Source organism: Macadamia integrifolia, unplaced genomic scaffold, assembly GCF_013358625.1.
Source record: "Macadamia integrifolia cultivar HAES 741 unplaced genomic scaffold, SCU_Mint_v3 scaffold_187A, whole genome shotgun sequence".
NCBI classification, from domain to species: Eukaryota; Viridiplantae; Streptophyta; class Magnoliopsida; order Proteales; family Proteaceae; genus Macadamia; species Macadamia integrifolia.
In genome coordinates this window covers 7,311-25,346 of record NW_024870634.1, presented here as the reverse complement: position 1 = coordinate 25,346, position 18,036 = coordinate 7,311, and the positions used below count along the sequence as shown (strand labels likewise).

At 38.7% G+C, this 18,036-nt stretch overlaps 2 protein-coding genes across 3 annotated transcripts in view; both read right to left on the bottom strand.

The window, feature by feature from the left end:
- LOC122071076 (CRM-domain containing factor CFM3, chloroplastic/mitochondrial) overlaps nt 1-10,243 on the bottom strand; it is a 37,238-nt gene extending 26,995 nt beyond the window's left edge. The window contains exon 1 of one of the 2 annotated variants that reach the window (XM_042635347.1): nt 9,197-10,243. In XM_042635347.1, coding sequence (XP_042491281.1) covers nt 9,197-10,114 — 918 coding nt within the window. In that variant the 5' untranslated portion in view covers nt 10,115-10,243. The remainder of the gene's footprint in view (nt 1-9,196) is intronic. The other variant, XM_042635346.1, reaches the window with a different exon arrangement.
- Nucleotides 10,244-16,095: 5,852 nt separating this feature from the next.
- Nucleotides 16,096-17,727, bottom strand: LOC122071083 (synaptotagmin-5-like; the record flags this gene model as incomplete). The annotated part of the gene is given in 2 exon segments (XM_042635355.1): nt 16,096-16,567; nt 17,422-17,727. Coding segments are annotated over 2 exon segments (522 nt in total), but the record flags the coding sequence as incomplete, so codon positions are not given.
- Between the last annotated feature and the right edge of the window lie 309 nt (nt 17,728-18,036).

Here is an 18,036-nt window from a genome sequence, read left to right as displayed (position 1 = left end):
CAGAGGAGAAGGGTGTGTTGACTAAGATTTTGGAGGAAGAAAAAAAAAAGAGGTTGGTGGAGGTGGTTAAGGAATGGGGAGAGTTGCGAGAAAACAAAGGAGGGTCAGGGAAGGACTCGATTCTCTGTTTGAACAAAGTTTTTTTTTTTTTTTTTTTTTTTGACAGAAAACAGAACTGAGAAGGGGAAGAAGATAGGAAAGGAAAAGAGAACGAAGGAGATGAATCCTTCGGCTCTGATACCACTTGATGGATGGCCCGTAGAGAAAAGGGATCACACGACTTGCACCATACCCAGCACTAAAACCTTTAAATCAATTCATCATTCAAAATCTGTTTCATACCTCGGGTTACATGCCTTTATATAATAAACTAAATTTAAAACTTGCCTAATTACTTCCTAAATTCTAACTAATGAAATTAGAAACAAAATAAAACTTAAATGGGTAACTCTCTAATTGACTAATATCTAACCAAAATAAAAGATTGTATATCTTCCCAAATTAACTAACTCAATATTTTATAAATAAAGTAACTCCTAAAATATTCTGATCCAAAAAATCAAATCATATCTGGATCGTCTCGGTTGAGATTGCCCGAATGGTCAACCCAGTTCAGCCTCAATTCTGCATCACTTGCTCAAGAAGAGAGCTTCATAAGGCATAAATCCAGGATTAATTGGCTTGAGCTTGGAGATTCGAACACTGCTTACTTCCATAGATCAGTGAAAATCAGAAATAATACCAACTCTATCATTATGTTGACTTCCTCGGATGGCATTCAGGTTCCCAAAGTGGATGAGATAAAAGATGTTGCAGTTGACTTCTTCAATAATCTATTTAAGATGGATCCAACCCACCCCACCCCTGTCCATCCCGGCTGACCTCTTAAACAAGTTCATCCCTGGCAACCTAGCTGGTCCTTTAATGGCTATTCCCATTGATGAATAGATCACTTCTGTTATCCTCTCTCATAAGGCAAGCAAGGCTCCGGGCCCTGACGGATTTAGCATGGGCTTCTTTTCATCCTCTTGGGATCTCATCAAAGTGGATATGATAAGTGTTGTTAAGAGTTTCTTCTTCAACCCTAGTCAAATCAAAGGGATTAATCACACATTTCTTTGCCTCAACCCAAAGAAAGAGGGAGTTGATGAGATAAAGGATTTCAGGCCAATTTCTCTTTGTAATCTCCTTTATAAGTGCATAGCTAAAATCCTTGCTAATAGAATCAAGCTTGTAGTTGATGCCCTTGTTAGCAACAACCAATCGGCCTTCATCCCTGGGACAAGCATTGGGGACAACATTCTTCTTTGTCATAAAATTGTTAGAGGATTTGACAGAAAATCTCACTCCTCAGCTGCTTTTGAAGATAAACATCCACAAGGCTTTTAACTCCCTGAGATGGGATTACATTGTTTTGGTCTTTAATAACATGGGATTCCCTCCAGTCTTCACAAAGTGGATCTATCACTGCATTGCTTTCCCTCGATTCTCAGTCTTGGTAAATGGAGTCCGACTGGTTACTTTCCTTCTTCAGTAGGAATCAAGCAAGGATGCCTCCTCTGTCCATACATCTTCTGCGTTGCTATGGAAGCTCTTTTAAGAAGCTTGCATCTTGCCACAGACAGGAACCTCATTACTGTCATCCCTAAATGTAAAGCCATTAAGCTTACCCACCTTGCCTTTACTGATGACTTGATGATCTTCTCCAAAGTTAATCCTACTTCTCTTGGGAACATCATGTTATGTCTGTCTCAATTTGCTGCTATGTCGGAGCTCCACATCAATCCGGCAAAATCTCTCATCTTCTTGGCTGCAGTCTCTAAATCTGCCAAAGCCTCCCTCCTGGAGCAAACTGGTTTCATCAAGGGGCATCTTCCTGTGAAGTATCTTGGGCTCCCTCTTAATCCTACCCGGCTCATTGCTTATCATTGTTCTCCAACTCTGGAAAGGAAAGATCCTTTCAGTTGCGGGTCGGCTTGAGCTCATTAGATCAGTTCTTCAAGCCTCCTACATTTATTGGTCACGCATCTATGGTTTGCTGGAAGCCATCACCTCCAAATTGGAATCCATTTTTGCTTCCTTCCTCCAGAAAGGTACGGAGTGTTCCAGATTTCTTCGTCCTATTTGTTGGGCTACTGTTTGTCTTTCTAAAACAGAAGGGGGGCTTGGTTTGAGAAGGATCAAGGATGTCAATATGGCAAGTATCATCAAATTGGCTTGGAAGATCATCTCCAAAAAGAAGGGTATTTGGGTTGAAGGGATTTATTCAAAAATTCCCTCAAATCGGATACCTTTTGGACTGTAAAAATGCTGGCAGATGCCTTATAGGTTTGGTGTAAAATCATTGCCATTCGGACATCTATATCTCCTACTATCTCCTCCCAAATTGGCAATGGGGCCAGCACCTACCTCTGGATCGATCCTTAGCACCCCAGGGGAACCCTGTATCACACTTTAAGCGCCAGAAGCATTTATAACTCTGGCTTCTCCAAGTTTGCACTTGTAACGAATATCCTCTCTTCAGGCAACTGGTCTCCCCCAGCCCATTCTATAATTCAGCTTGCGGATATATGGAACTCATTGCCTACCATACCAATAGCTCAGCAACTAAGGTCGGACAGTATCCTCTGGAAGCCTTCATCCCCTAAGGCAGCTTGGGAGTTTGTTAGGACTCATGGCCCGACCTCTCCATGGCACCGTCTCATATGGTTCACGCATCACATTCCCCGTCAGAGCTTCACAGCTTAGAGAGTATTCACTAAGTCTCTGCCCACAAACTATTTCCTCATTCAAAGAGGCATTCCAGCTAATCTAATGTGTACCCTATGTGGCACTGAGACGGAGACTATAGAGCACCTCTTCTTCGCTTGCATTATCTCTTCATCCATATGGAAAGGGATCCTCAACAAATGCTGGCCAGCCAATAAGAGGATTCTCCCCTTCCATCGAGATTGGATTTGGATGGATATGACTTTTTAGGGAAAGACTATATTGTGACTTTGTGGAAAGACTTGCCTTCTGTGAATCAGATCTGGATGGAAAGGAACCATAGGAAATGGACCCTCCACTCTCACTCTCTTGATAAGATTTAGAGGTCCACCTCTTTTAATGTCAAAACCAAAGTCTCTTCGCTTGCTACCACTTGTAATTCTTCCCCTAGAAACTGTCATATTGTAAATTCCTGGGAGCTTCCGAGCTCCATCATCAGAAGTAGTAATGCTCTATAAGCTAGTTTTGCTTTTTTTTACCCTCCCCTCTTTAAGGGCAGTAAGTTTTTTTCTTTCTTTCGCTTGGTAACAAATTATTTATTCGTCCGAAAAAAAAACATCAGAAAATACCAATTTCAGATTTAGAAAATTATGTTGGAAAACAGTAGAACAGAGAAGTAAATACTCTGACCTGAGTTGCAGAGTTACGAATGGAAAAACAGTGTAAAAAGATAAGATATGACCAGATCTCCCACCTGCCCTTGCTGGAATCTCATCAATAGGGTAGTTGAGTCACGCAACCAGAATCTGAATCACACAAACCATGAACAGCAAAAGCCATCTATTCAAAAAAGCAACCAGTGCACAAGGCTACCACTAGTGCAGGGTCTGGGAGGGGCAAGTGTATGCAGCCTTAACCCCTGCTTCGCAGGAGAGCTGTTTCCAAATTTTGAACCTGTGACCAACATGTTGCAATAGTGCAACTTGACCATTGTGCCACAGCAAAAGCCATCTCTTTATTCATCAAAATCATATGGAGCACAATGGCTTTACATCAACATATAAAAACTAAAAATGCACTTACAATAGGAAACAAAAGTGTTCTTGAAATAGGAAACTCTATCCATGACAAGAAGAGATGTCCCTAATAACTAAAACTCTATCTTAATTCGTAATAATAGGTGGCCCACATGATTAAAACCCTATTCAATGTAGGGATAGGAGTTTTATTCATACAAAACTCTATCATACCCTTTAACAACTAAGGGCCCGTTTGATAACGTTTCAAGAAACGGAACAAAAAGTGTATGATAGAACTGTTTCGTTTCACTTGTTTTCAGAAATAGAAATTGAAATTTCTACCTATTTATGGTTCAAGAAACGACCCAGGCTCTGCTTGTTTTGTCGTTTCTGGAAACAACTCGTGGCCATTCTTTCGCTGGTTACTATCGACTTCCAGAAACATGACTTATCAAACACATTCAAATAGAAACGAAAAATTTATGTTTCTGCAGTTTCTTGAAACAGAAACGGCAAAAAAGTTATCAAACGGGCCCTAAGTAAATAACAATAACTTAATGAAATAAAACACTCAAACTAAACTGGTATAAATCGTATTTCTCCCTCCTACCCATAATTTAGGCACATTAAAATGGCCTATTAAAATGAAAACCTATTGGACCAAAGGCCCAACACATTTATAACCCAACTCAAAGCTTATTTATAATAATAACTTAAGCTCATTATATGACTTTTCTGCATATTTCTCCCTAGATTGAAAAAACTCAACCTCGAGTAATGTAAAGAGACAATTGTGTGTGATGAACATCCATCTGCAGCCCACAGCAGTATTCTGGTAGCTCATGGATGTTTTGAGTGTAATCTTCGAAGCGTGGAGCTTTCTCTTCAAAGAACTTTGGTGGCATGACAAACTCTGTGTGCTAAACCTATGAATCAATACAACAAACTCAACCTTATCCCAACTTAATAGGGTCGGCTAAACCTATGAATCAATATCAACTGTGAATGTCATATCTGTAGAGTGTTCAACCTTGGGAGCCTTCTCATCAAAGAATTGAGACACAAACTCTACCTCTTCAAGAACAGCATCATGAATGTTAACGATTTCCTGTGGAGTGTTCTCAACCACTACCTCATCATCCATTGTTCAGTTTTGTTTGCTTTGATTTCTTCAACGTAGACCACTTTAGTAAAAAAATCTACATGTGGATCTTCCTTCTTTGAAGCTTCAAGCTTCAAGCTTCATGCACTGTCCCTTATTTATCATCACAGTTCACTATGATTACTTCAACATCAAGCTCCTTTTCTCCATTGCTCATTCAATTTCCTTTAGCAATGTAAATTAGAGTTTAGTGTTTGTCTTAACATTGTTGGAGTCAAACTTCCTGTAGAAACAGAAACCTATTCGCAATGCAGGAAAAAAAAAACAATGATACAGAAAGAGAAACAATCACACAACCACAACGCAATGATATGTATGTCTATATATATATATATATATATATGGTTCGGCAATGTGCCTACATCAACAAAGAGATGAGAGCAATGTCACTAGCAATAGAGAAAAGGGTTACAATCTCTCTCTCACGCCTCTCTGAATTTACAAGGAATTTCCCATAACTAAAAACCCTCATAGCTAACAATTTAAAGGGAAAACTAAGAGATACAAATTTTGAGATTACCCCCATGTAAACCCAAGAAATTTTCCTCTAGGCCTCAAGCACTACAGGCTTTTAACAGCCCTTTGGAGGCAACCCACAACCCAATCCACAAATATAAGACATCAACACTCAACACTCTCCAACTTATGAACTGAACTTTATGTATGGCTGCTTCAAGTTCTCTTCAGCTTTAAATGCCTAGGACTTAGGAAGAGATGAAGTACAAGTTGAAGAACAAGCACTGACTAGAGCATATCCAAAAAACATCAACATGAAGGATAACTGAACAGAAAATAAGAAATTACTAACCTGATTTAGTGATAGATAGAATAGAAGAAATATATGAGTTAAAGTTATTAAGGAGGTGAGGCGACCGAGGCATTTGAGGGTCTTTTAGAACGCCTTAGGGATAAGGCGGGTAAAAGGCGTCACCTTATTAACTAAAACGTTCCTGTGTAATTTTTTTATAAAACCATTCTATTTTACTCAAATCCTAGTTGAATCCTACTACTCATATGCTAAATAAAAATTAAAGGTTCATACTTCATACCAATGCAAGATTTCATCTTCATCAATCATCAATCATCAATCATCAATCATCAATCACCATTCATCAATCATCATCATGATGATCATAACATATTAACATATAATATAAATACATAATTATGAAACAAAATTATAAATATAAAGGAAATAAGACTTTAAATATACAAGAATTCATTACTAATATGTAAGGGTCCTACTTTGATCAATCCCAATAATGTTCAACTGCTCGAGAAACACATAGCTGACGCAAGAGGAAAGAGAAACACACAACGTGACTATCATGATAAGTCAAAAGAGAAGACACTATCTACAGAATAAAGTTCTGGAAAGCAGACCTGGTGGAAGAACAGGAATTAGCTGTGTTTGAAGAAGTTGGTTCTTCTCACAGTAACTGTGTTTTGGCCCCAAAATACACTACCAGAATTGCCCCTTTGTTTGAACACACCACCCACTTTAGGACCAAAGGTTCAGGAATGAGGGAGATTAAACTCCTCTCCCTCTGTCCAGTCGACCACTCAAAACAGAGTATAACCAGTAAATACATAAAATTCCAAACGACTGAGGAAGTATAGGAAGGAGAAATCGAATAAACAGAAGAAAAGAATTATGGGGCAAGAAGAAAGAAGGGGAATAAAGGTAAGGGTGCGGAATGATTGTATTGCGTCAGCAAGAGTCTTACGACTCTCACGGTCACACCATAGGTTAAAAAAATAAAAAAATATTAAGACTTGAGAGTCGTAAGACTGATGAACAGATGAAGATGAAAGAAGAAGAAATAAGGTAGAAGAGGGAAAAAAAATTCTCACAAAGAAGATGAGAAAAATCAGAAAAATAAAAAAATAAACATACCTAGAGAGAGGGGAAGGAACCTTCGCCGGAGGCCGCCAGAGAAGAATCGAAGGAGGAGGGACCGCTAGAGTGCTTCACCGTTGGTTGTGGAGCGATTTGGGGTTTTGAGAGAATATCATGTTTTTTTGGTAGAGTTTTAAGTCATTAGCTTTTGATCCAGTGTATCTCATGTGCATCAAAATTTATGCACCAACCAATCATGAAGTCTATTTTGGAATATTCATAAATCACCTGTAAAAACAAATCTTTTTTTAAAAATCCCATAAGGCGGTCGCCTTAGGCGTCTGATAGCGCCTTACAGCATAAGGCGGTCGCCTTTCATACCCAACATAAAGCGGCTTACTGCCTTAACCTCTCTCGAGCGCATTAATGCCTTACCAACGCCTTAATAACTAAGCATCCCACCTGGAACTAGGCTAACATCCCATCAGCCAACCTTAGCATCTCACCAAGGGTTGTTACATCCCACAACAAAGCACTCTGAATCACACAAACCATGAACAAAAAAAAAGCCATCTCTTTATTCATCAAAATCATATGGAGCTCTATGGATTTTACATCAATATATAGAAACTAAAAGTGTACTAAATAAGAAAGGAAAGTGTAATTGAAATAGGAAAGAAAGAAATAGGAAACTCTATATAGGAATAGATGTCCCTTATAACTAAAACTCTATCTTAATTACTTAAAATAGACGTCCCCATGATTACAACTCTATCTAATGTAGGAATAGGAATTCTATTCACACAAGAACCTGTCCATTTTTTAACAATCAAGCAAATAATAATTACTAAACGATACAAAACACTCAAAATATACTAATAAAATAAATCTCATAATCCTACCTCCTAACCATAATTTAGGCCCATTAAAGTGGCATATTACAATGAAAACCCATTGGAACAAAGGCACAATACATACATACATACGCAACCCAAAGCTTATTTCTAATAAAGTAAGTTCATTTACATGATTTATCTGCATCGTAGGGATGACTAGAGAAACCTGCAGTTGGGTTTGGTGATACTTGACATAATTCAAGGATATGAAGCAACAGACTGTGATTTGGAAGTCTGAATAAGATGGTAATGATGCTAGTAGTATGCCATTGAAATATAAATAAACAGAAACTAGGAATCCACCTCAATTATGAATCCATGCTGCGGAGAGAAATTTAGATGAAATCAATATTTCTTGTCAACTCTAAGTTCATAAAGCTAGTGATTTTGTGATGTTCATGACCTACCACTTGGCAGATATAGATGGGGCTCAAATTGACGACTTAGATGGGTGCAGGTTCTATCACATGGCACTACCATGTTTGACACGAGGCAGGTTGCAACCATTACCAAATTCTCTAGCCTTCGTGAACAGACCTAGACTCAATAACACTCATCGTATGACAAACTAATAAATTGAATTACCAAAGTAAACCACTCTGCTCATCAAGCTACAAGGGCTAAAAAAAAAATCCTAATTAACACCCCAAAGCTGAAAATAATCCCAAGGTAATCCCTTCCTATTTAATTGCAAAAATGCCCCTGAAAATACAGCAGTAAAGAGAAATAAAATATAAAATTCATAATTACACCAAAAAAAAAAAAAAAAACTAACGACCAGTCTACTCAAATTGCCATCCACTACTTATCAAACATTCGATCCTAAACAATAACCCAACCTATGACCCCCACAAACAGAAACTCCTAAAAATAGCTGAAAATCAGCAAGATTTCACTTCTGTTGGACTACCATCATATTTTCAACTCTCTCATAAAGATCATTGTTGGATGTGTTCAAAGACACCATAAGATGAAATAAACTCTTCCTTGAGACTCCTTCTAGTTCTTTGCCCTTCACTTCCTTTTAGTAATCCCTCCCCCCTTGTTTTTCTTTCCTTTTTCCTAAATCTCCCAGGACACAATTCCAAATATAGTCTTGGCAACAGACTCTGTAAGATTATGTCATAACTCACGGTAATATGGCATGATGTTAATGTGTAATGCCATAAAATAGAAGGAGAACCACTAGCAGCATACTGACAGCCAATACTTCATTTATGTTTGAACAATGTTTTAATCCTAATTCATTATTTTTTATCAAAACAGACGTCATTTATCACGATATAACAATTAACAATGAAATGTAAAATATAGTCCAAACAGAACCCGATCCACTGTATGGTCAAGGCACACTTTATTTTCCTCTCAGATCTCTCATTGTAATTTAAGGGTAGGTGGTAGCATCACGGTGATGTTGCCAAGCTTCCCCCATACCCAGAAATAATGAATAGTACTCCCCAAAGCTAGAATGACAATGCTAATAATACACTAGTATAAAAGAGAAAATTCTACATTAACTGCAAATTGATATCATTTGATGCTCACATGGGCAGTCAGAGAGTTCACAAACCTCGACAAGTTCATGTGCAGTCTTCATATCATGAGCAAGCGTCTCATGGAACTTGAGCCTCACCAGCTCGGACTTCCCCCATTTCTCATGAATCTTTTCAAGAATGGCCTGAGTAACACCTGCTTTCGGTATATTAATCCTTTCCCTAAGAGTCATTCCAAGCGTTCTCAACCTTCTCAGCTCTGCGTCCTCAATGGTCAACTCTGCCAACGTCGGAGCCTTCACTTTTCTTTTTTTCTTCAAACCCATCTCCTCTTCATCCCCACTCTCTTCATCATCCCTCTCCCATGGCAAAACCATTCCTTCATTATTCTTATCATCAGAAACCACCGAATCGGGCCGACTCCAAGTACGCTTCAACAAGTCACCCAATTTCTCGTCCCCAGTTAGCATCACCGCATCATCTCCCTCGACAAAATCCTCCAAGTCATCATCATCATCAGACCCCAATCCTAAATTCCGCAACCGATGAACGATCCTCGCAATTGCATTTCTCCCACGGTCTCCATCAAAATACTGATTCTCCGCCCCATCTCCCCCTTCTTGAGGCCGCTTCTCAGAAGTAGCAATTCTCCTTTCGCCGTCGTTTTTGGGTTCTGCTTCAACCGTAGAGCCTGTAGAGGGCCATTTTTTGAGCCAGGGAGATGAAGGATCCCTAGGTTTCCGAGAAATGGTCGTGTTTCTTCGACGGGTTTCGTCGTTCCATGGGTACCTTCTGTTCTTAGGGTTTCTCCCATCGTCAGAGTGGCCCCTCCGTTCAGAAGTACGTAGAGAAGAAGAGGAAGAAACATATGAGGAGGAAAAGGGTCTAAATAAGGGCTTTGGAGAAGAAAACAATAGCTTGAGAGAAGAGTGAGAGCCTAATTGAACTGAACTGTAGAATGGAAGTTCAGATAATTTAGCCGTTGAGAAAGCCATTGTAACTGTTTCCTACATAAGTGAAGAATTGAAACCTCGTTATCTAATGTTTCCCCCTCCTCCCCTCCCTCTCATGGCTGTAGTGGAGTTTTCTCAATTCACACAGTGGTGAAGAGTACAGTAAAGAAGGAAGAACCGAAGAAGATAAGGGTCCGAAGGATATTTCTTTAGCGGGAAAAGTACATGGATTCTGATACCTTAACCCGAACCCGATTAGCCTGCCTTTACTAACTTGAATCTTACTAGTGTCAGTCCTACCCGTCACGATAACAATAGAATCCAACAACAGTTCGTTTTTCTTTTTTGGTAGGGAATCCAGCCACAGTTCAACTTCCTCGTATCCTTGATATTCATAATTTCATTTGATATTTTTCATTGCATACCACATCCCTTGCAAGACACTTTTGAGGAAGCCTACAGTGTTGTGTGCACCTAATGTAACATCCCGATCTTATTAATCTTGGCATAATATTGTCATCTTTGATCCATTGGTCTCAGAGTTTTAAAACGCGTTATGTCATGTTAAGGAGGCTAGAGGTTATCAACTAACTCAGTAATCTTTCAGATGGGTCTGGTACCTGTCGTATTCTTGTGTGTCACACCTAAATACATGGAGAAATATAGGATGAACGTCTTTACTGCATTACTCTTGCGCCAGTAAGGGCCAATGGGAACACAAGCACTGGCATCCAAGGGGAGGAGTGGTCATTTCACTATCCCATTTGATAGGGCACAAGTTCTTTTTTATCTGCATGACCTCTATAAGTGTATTAAGAATCTGAAACATTTTCTTAATTGCCTATTGTCTTATATCCAAAAAGTTTAAAAGATACCACTATAAAAGGTTTTCAAAAATAAGTTGAAACGTCTAAATTCATCCCTCCACATGATAAAGACATTTTTTTAGTGTTTTTATAATTTATTTCTGCTTCATTTGGTATCATAGGAATCAGGTCACGTATTCGCAAGTAAAACCCAACCCTCGTATTATTATGAGTAATGTGAATAATTGAATACCATCCCTTCACCCATTCTCTTGGCAACAGGATCATATCATCAGAGACACCATCATGGACACAAAGCTATACCTCCCCTACCTGATCCCCCAATTTGAACTTTCTAATCTTAACTTGTACAGGTGTTAATAACATTGTTCTTAATCAGGATGGGCAAGTGGTGTTATTTTAAAAGGAAAAATTGTCTCACTTTATGCAAATTATATGATGATAGGAAAGTGTATTGAAGGACAACAGGTGGAACTTAAAAGAAATCTAGAGTGATTCTAATGATTTGTATAACCTTCTTTGAACAATAGCACTAGCTCGTGGCATTGGAGCACTATTCCTTTTTTTTTTTTTTTTTTAACGTTTATAAATCCTTTTTTGGCTCAGGCAATCCAACAATCTAATACTTTTGTTTAAACGTATTGCTTAACTTGCTATGGGCAAAAAATCTATCATCCAAAAATCTACTAAGTTATCTCCTTTTATCTTTGCCAAAAAAAAAATATATATATATATATATATCTTTTGATGATTTTATATATATATATATATATATATATATCTTTTGATGATTTTTTATTTTTTATTAAAAAATAACAGTAATAATAATAGTGACATATCAATATGTCATCATCAAAACTCAAATTTGTCATTTCATACAAGTACATATGTAAAATGAACTATTGTTCTCATTAGAAAAAAAAATGTATAATACCAAAAGGGCAAAAAGTTTGACACCCCTTTAAGAAATTCCCTATATATAATGCCATTGGTTTTATAGGAAGTGGGTGCAACAACCCATTCATGTTGTAGCCTGAGATTACCCCATATAAACCTAAGAGAAAATTGCACTCCCATCCCCTGGCTGTTTCATTTATTACACTCACATCCCCTGTGAAGTTTCAAATTATAACCGTGTCTTGTAGCGTTAACACTGTTAGATTACCTATTAAATGTCATTTTTACCCCCATCCCCTTTGTGTAAATAAGGGGATGGAGGAGGAGGAGGAGGAGGAGGAGGAGGAGGAGGTTGGATCTTCATCGGAGATTGGAGAATGTGTCCACATCCGAACAAAGCCTTGAAATGTCCACACTATGACTAGCTCAACACCAAGTTCCGTCACTGCGACAACTATAACCTTTCACAACCTCATCATTTTTGGAAGCGTTGTTGGAAATACTGGTCTAAAGGGGGTGTTCTTCGCAATGTTCCCATCAGCGGTGGCTATCGAAAAATCAAGCGGTCGAAGTCCAAATCCAACACAGAAACTCACAAGGAGAGGAAATCAACAACATCACATTCGAGTAGCGAGAGCTCGAGTCTTATAACTACGATGAACGAAGCAGCTTTTGTGCCTTCAACATCGAGCTATGCTATAGCAGCAACAACATTAGTAACGACAGGTTTAGTCAATCTTCCTAATTCGAGTCTATTTGTACCTCACAACCCTATCCTGAACTCCAATTTCAAGCTGCTGTTGATGCTGGATAACCTCGAGTAGGCAGCGGACGGTGGAATTTTTTGGAGGCAGGGAGTTTTATGAGCTTGATGTCGGCTTCAAATCCATCGTTTCTAGGATATAATTTCAACGATATATTGTCGTTTCGGTTGCATCATCATCATCGGCAGTAGTAGCAGCAACAACAACAACAACAACAAGAGCCGAAGATGACGAATTCCATGGGTGAAGAGCCGAAGATGCCAAAATTGACAATAGGGTTGACAAATCAGATGATGCCGGTAGACATGGCTAAGATGCAGCTAATGGGTGAGGGCAATGATGTAATCTCCATTAGATTAGGCGTATTTTGGGGTTTAAATTGCAATTGTACATCATGCGTCATAACTTAACAGTGAGCCACCCACGGTCAGGGTACGATTGATGGAATCTACAACATCAGAGGGATACGATTGTAATTTTAAACTTCATAGAAGATGGGAGTATAATAAACGAAACAACGAGGGGAGGGGAGTGAAATTTCCTCCAAACCTAAAACTATAGAGAGAACTGTCAGTGAGTTTGATTGAGACTGAGGAAAGCAATATATTGGACAATAAGGTGAGATAACCACTCCTATGAGTAGATAAGTTTCGTTTACCTATTTAAGTTTCAGTACTCTCTCTCTCTCTCTCCAAAAAAAATGTAGACATTAGGATCCTCATGTCGATGATGAATTGAGTCCGACATAACCCAAGGGGGTAGCGTAGTTGGTGAGCAACGTACTTAGTACGAGTCGTAAACTCGGACGTCCTAAGTTTGACTCCCACTAGGCACATCTTGGACCACTCACACGGGGGTGTTTAGTGTTCTTCACTACTTTCAGTGAAAGTTGAATGGTTCTCATTCAACCCTAATATGACCCGATCCACGCGGTTTTGGGGCTAGTATGGGCCCATGGGACTAATCAGGCCGAAGGCTTGGATACCCATCGTTAGTAAAAAAAAAAAAAAAAAAGAATTGAGTCTGACACTGCTTCCAAAGATCGTATAGTAGAAAATGATTATTTTTCCATCTAAAGTGAATAAGGTGGCATAATCTTTTCAAAACTTCTAAGATAGTTTCATTTCAATTTCTTAAGCCCAAATATAGTCTTTGATGTGAAGACGATACCGTTTGCCCATTATTTTATGTGAATTGCTATTTTATGGTTTCTCACGCTTCGAGTGTAGTTTTGACTATCTTCATAATAGAATCAATGGGATTGGTAGCCTAGTGGTGAAAATGCCTTCAACCCATCATTGTTCAAGTCGACTAATTGTGGGTTCGAGTCTTGGCATGCCCTCCGTATAGGGGGCTAATATGTATGCCTAGTATTTGTGGTGCTGCCCTCCTTTTTAGCCAATGACCATATTGTCACTGCATTCGATTTTCTATAAATAGGTCATTCCTCAAAAAAAAAAAACAAAAAACAAAAAAACAAAAAACAAAAAAAAAACCACCCCTATAGTTTGCCAAAGTTACACATGAATCCAAGGATTTGAAGGAATTATGCCCCCTCCCCTGGAGTTTCCAAAATGCCTCTGCCTTCTCCTTTGCTTCTTTCTTCATATATACTCTAAACCCAACAACTTTATTTATTTATCTGCTTCTAGGTTTCAAGAGAGGAGAGAAGAGAGCGGAGAGTGGGGACTGCAGAGGAAAAAATGGGGAAGCATCACCGTTTATTAAGTTTGTTTTGAATTCTTGACATGTTTTGAAGATTAACCCGCTTCGACATATTTTGGTGGCGATCCAAATGGGAAGTTTTATGAGATTTGTGATGGAAGCAGAGGGGTTGGGCCGATATGAGCTCAGCACTAATCTCTTATGGGGGTGCTTATGGTTCGACTGGATCGATCGTGACCCGATGGGTTGACCCGCAACTTGGAGTAAACAATGTATTGTTATCTTGTTGAAAAAGTCATTGTATTTTGAGGGGGTTATCGAGCTAGGGTTTCAAAGCGAGTTTTGTTGCCACTGCTTAGGTGTAATTTATCTTCTGCATAGTGAAACATCTTCTTCTTCGTCCAATGACGTAATACATCACACTGGTGTGTGAACCTCGTTAAATCTCTGTGTCGTGCGGATCTTTTATCTATTTATTTTCGTATTTCTTGGTGTTTGATCTAGCACCGTTATTACCAGCCAAGAAAGGGTGAAGAAAATAGAGACTCACTGATATTACTCCGCAACCCTTCTTCTACAATGAGAAACAACTAATTACTACAATAGAACAAAGCCCGAGGTGCTTGCTGAGCCGCTAATTATTTTTTTGACCTGCTAACCATTTTGGGAATATTTATCTGCAGTTGTGACTAAGAACAGAGAAACTTGATGCTTCATGATGACAGAAACCAATTTATATATAGTCAGAGAGATGGTGAGGTGCTAGAGCTGAGTTTAAGATTAAGAAACTTAGGTAGTTCATGATCTTGTGCTAGAGCTGAGTTTAATCTCAATTTCAACCACAATCTCAATCATTCTCCTTAAATTTACAGCTCTGTAATCCCTGCAACGCTAGTAAATCAACAATACTTCGAAATGTGACTTTGAGTTTCCCACCCCATCCCCAACAACTGCGACAACCACCGCCGACGACTGCCCAACCCAAGGACAGTAAGGAAGAGAACCGAGTCTGAATTGGATCTCCAAACAAACGATTGTCAAAGATTCTCTCGAAGAGCCCCCAACCCCTTGGCCAATGTAGACATGGACCGTTCTCCCTTGGCTTTCCAACACCCTAGAATTATTGCCTCTGTCGACAGCAGCAACAACTCCACCCCTAACTCAAATCCAGTTTCCCTCCCCAACAACACCACCCACCACTACGCGTTACCTTTTCCCTTTTGACCTGTTATGTAAAAAGGGTATTTTTCAAATTAAGCTAACTGTGTTAGGCTTCAGAAGTACGGTTCATATTTAAAAAAAAAACTAAGATGGTATAAGACATAAGGTTTCAAATTAGAGATTGTACAAGATAAAATTTATAAATATTTTATTTATGCCATTATATCGCCAAAATGAATTACTAATTAGAACATAAAATCACACTGGAGCAACCTTCCCTTTGTGCCCTTGCAAGTGACGTTTGCAATTAATATTAATATATATATATATATATATATTACTGATAAGGAACAAACCGAAAAACTAAGAAAATATGAAATCAGTTGCATCGTTCTTGATTAGAGACGACAACTTTAACTATCCTAGCTTTTCCTGCTACTCTCCTAGCAACTGAAACTAGACTATAAACAGAGGGGAGAGGAGGCCAGCCTAACGGTTTATTTGAGTTGGCGAACCTCCTCACTCTCCTCTCCATAGTGATGGAAAATCCCCTACATTGGTTTTCTCTCTCTCTCTCTCTCTCTCACCCATTGTTTGCTATTTAGTTTCAAGAGTATGCTTTTCTTTTGGTGAGTTGGTGTTCCATCTACATCTTTGCAGTGAAGCTTAGGAAAACGTCGAGCAACTAGAAGGTACTGCATCTAAGATATCTCAAGGAGGCAACTCTCTCTCTCTCTCTCTTCCATTAATGTTCAAGATCCAAATACCATATGGTTGATTATTCTGGGCATAAAAAGTATAAACTAGTGTAATTCTCTCTCTCCTAAATTCTAACACCAGCTCTTCCTCCAACATAAAATTACGGCATATATTCCAATGCCTATCATGGCCAATCATGCTATCCGTTATCAAATCTACATCATAGGATACAAATAGCTATTAAATATTCCATACCAAGCAAACACTCAATTAACATATTTCCTACTATGGGAAGGAGAAGTTTTGATCTCCTCACCAAGCATGTTTATCTTCTCCAGCATTAGTAACTTCTCAGTCTCGAGTTGTAACATGTAATCCTCCTGGGCATCTTCTAAACTTTCTATGTCATTCAAAATCAGTGACAAGCCTTCAAGATCCCCATCCTTGAGTTGGATTTGAAACTTGGTTAATATTTGTCTCATCTGTTCAACAACAACAACAACAACAACAACAACAAAGCTTAGCCTTATCCCAACTAATGGGGCTCATCTGTTCAACCATATTGTCATAAAAGAAAGACAAATTAGGTGAAGTAGCAAGCTCTACAGCTCATTCAGACAGGCCATCATACCCGTGACAAAAATACTTCAGGGTGCACTTAAACTGACAATTGATAGTCATACTTAATAATAAAAATTATGGTATTCAAATGGTGACACTGAAAGCTTCAAACACATGTAGGAAAATGGTATAAAAAAAATATATATATCAGCCTGATCTAGAACATTTCCTACACCAAAGATCAATATTCCCCTGAAATTTCATCACAATAAACATCCATGTTACAGACCCTTTATTCTATTTAAGTGTTTTCTTTTCTGGAGCAACCCCTGCGCCTAGACACAGGAGCACAGTGGTCATGTTTGCACCCTGTCTGTGGGCACGGGCTGCTCCCAGACAGGAAACTGTCCCTTTTTTAGTTTTTGTCTCTACTTCTTCAGGAGAGGGGGTTGGGAGTCATTCACCATTCTGTGTTCCAAATAAGATTCACTATCAAAGGATTGTACCATTTGGAACAGATAAATTTAAATGGGAAACCGTAGGATCATTGATTGACTCATCTCTTTATGCCATAATTATGGTTCTGCTGTACATTTCTTTTTTCTACAATTCGTCATATTACAAAACTGTACCTTATAAATGTAAGACCTATCCAAATTTGTTTTACAAGTCCATAATGAACAACTAGAAATAGTTGGCAGTCATGAACCATCACATCATAATGCAGTTAAAAATAACAGATGCAAGCAAGTTCCAAATATGTGATATAAGTTACCTGCACAGAAATTTGATTTGCTTTGCTTAAAACTGAACTATTGGAATCCAAACTGGATTTCTTCTGTAGTTCTGGCACCTTTCTTGTTATTTGGATATGGATCTCCCCCCTCTTCACCCCTTGGAGAGGTATCCACTTGTCAGCTGTCTCATTTGGAAGCAATCCCTTGTATTCTACGATACAATCGCCTATACTTGATGTCGGTAGTAAGGCATTGTGATCTTTCACATGCAGCACTAATGGGCTACCATCATCAGTGAACTCTAAGGTCTGGTTCCATTGAGGATTCAATGTTTTGTACATAACCTGCACAACCATGCACAACCATGCACAACTGGGAGTGACTACGGAAACTTTAAGATAATTAAAAGATGGAAAAAAAAAAAGAGCTACTGGGTATGCACATACAGATACAGTAGCCATTTTAGGTTAAAAAATAACTACAATGCGTAAAAGGAACAATGGTAACTTCCCACTCAGCTTTTCTCAATATTGGCATCAATCATCACTGATAAATTGGTAATGGCAAGGAAAAGAAGGTGAAAGAGAAAAGGCACTGAAAAGAAGAAGGCAAGGAACGAAAGTGATACATGGACTATAACATAAAGGCAACCT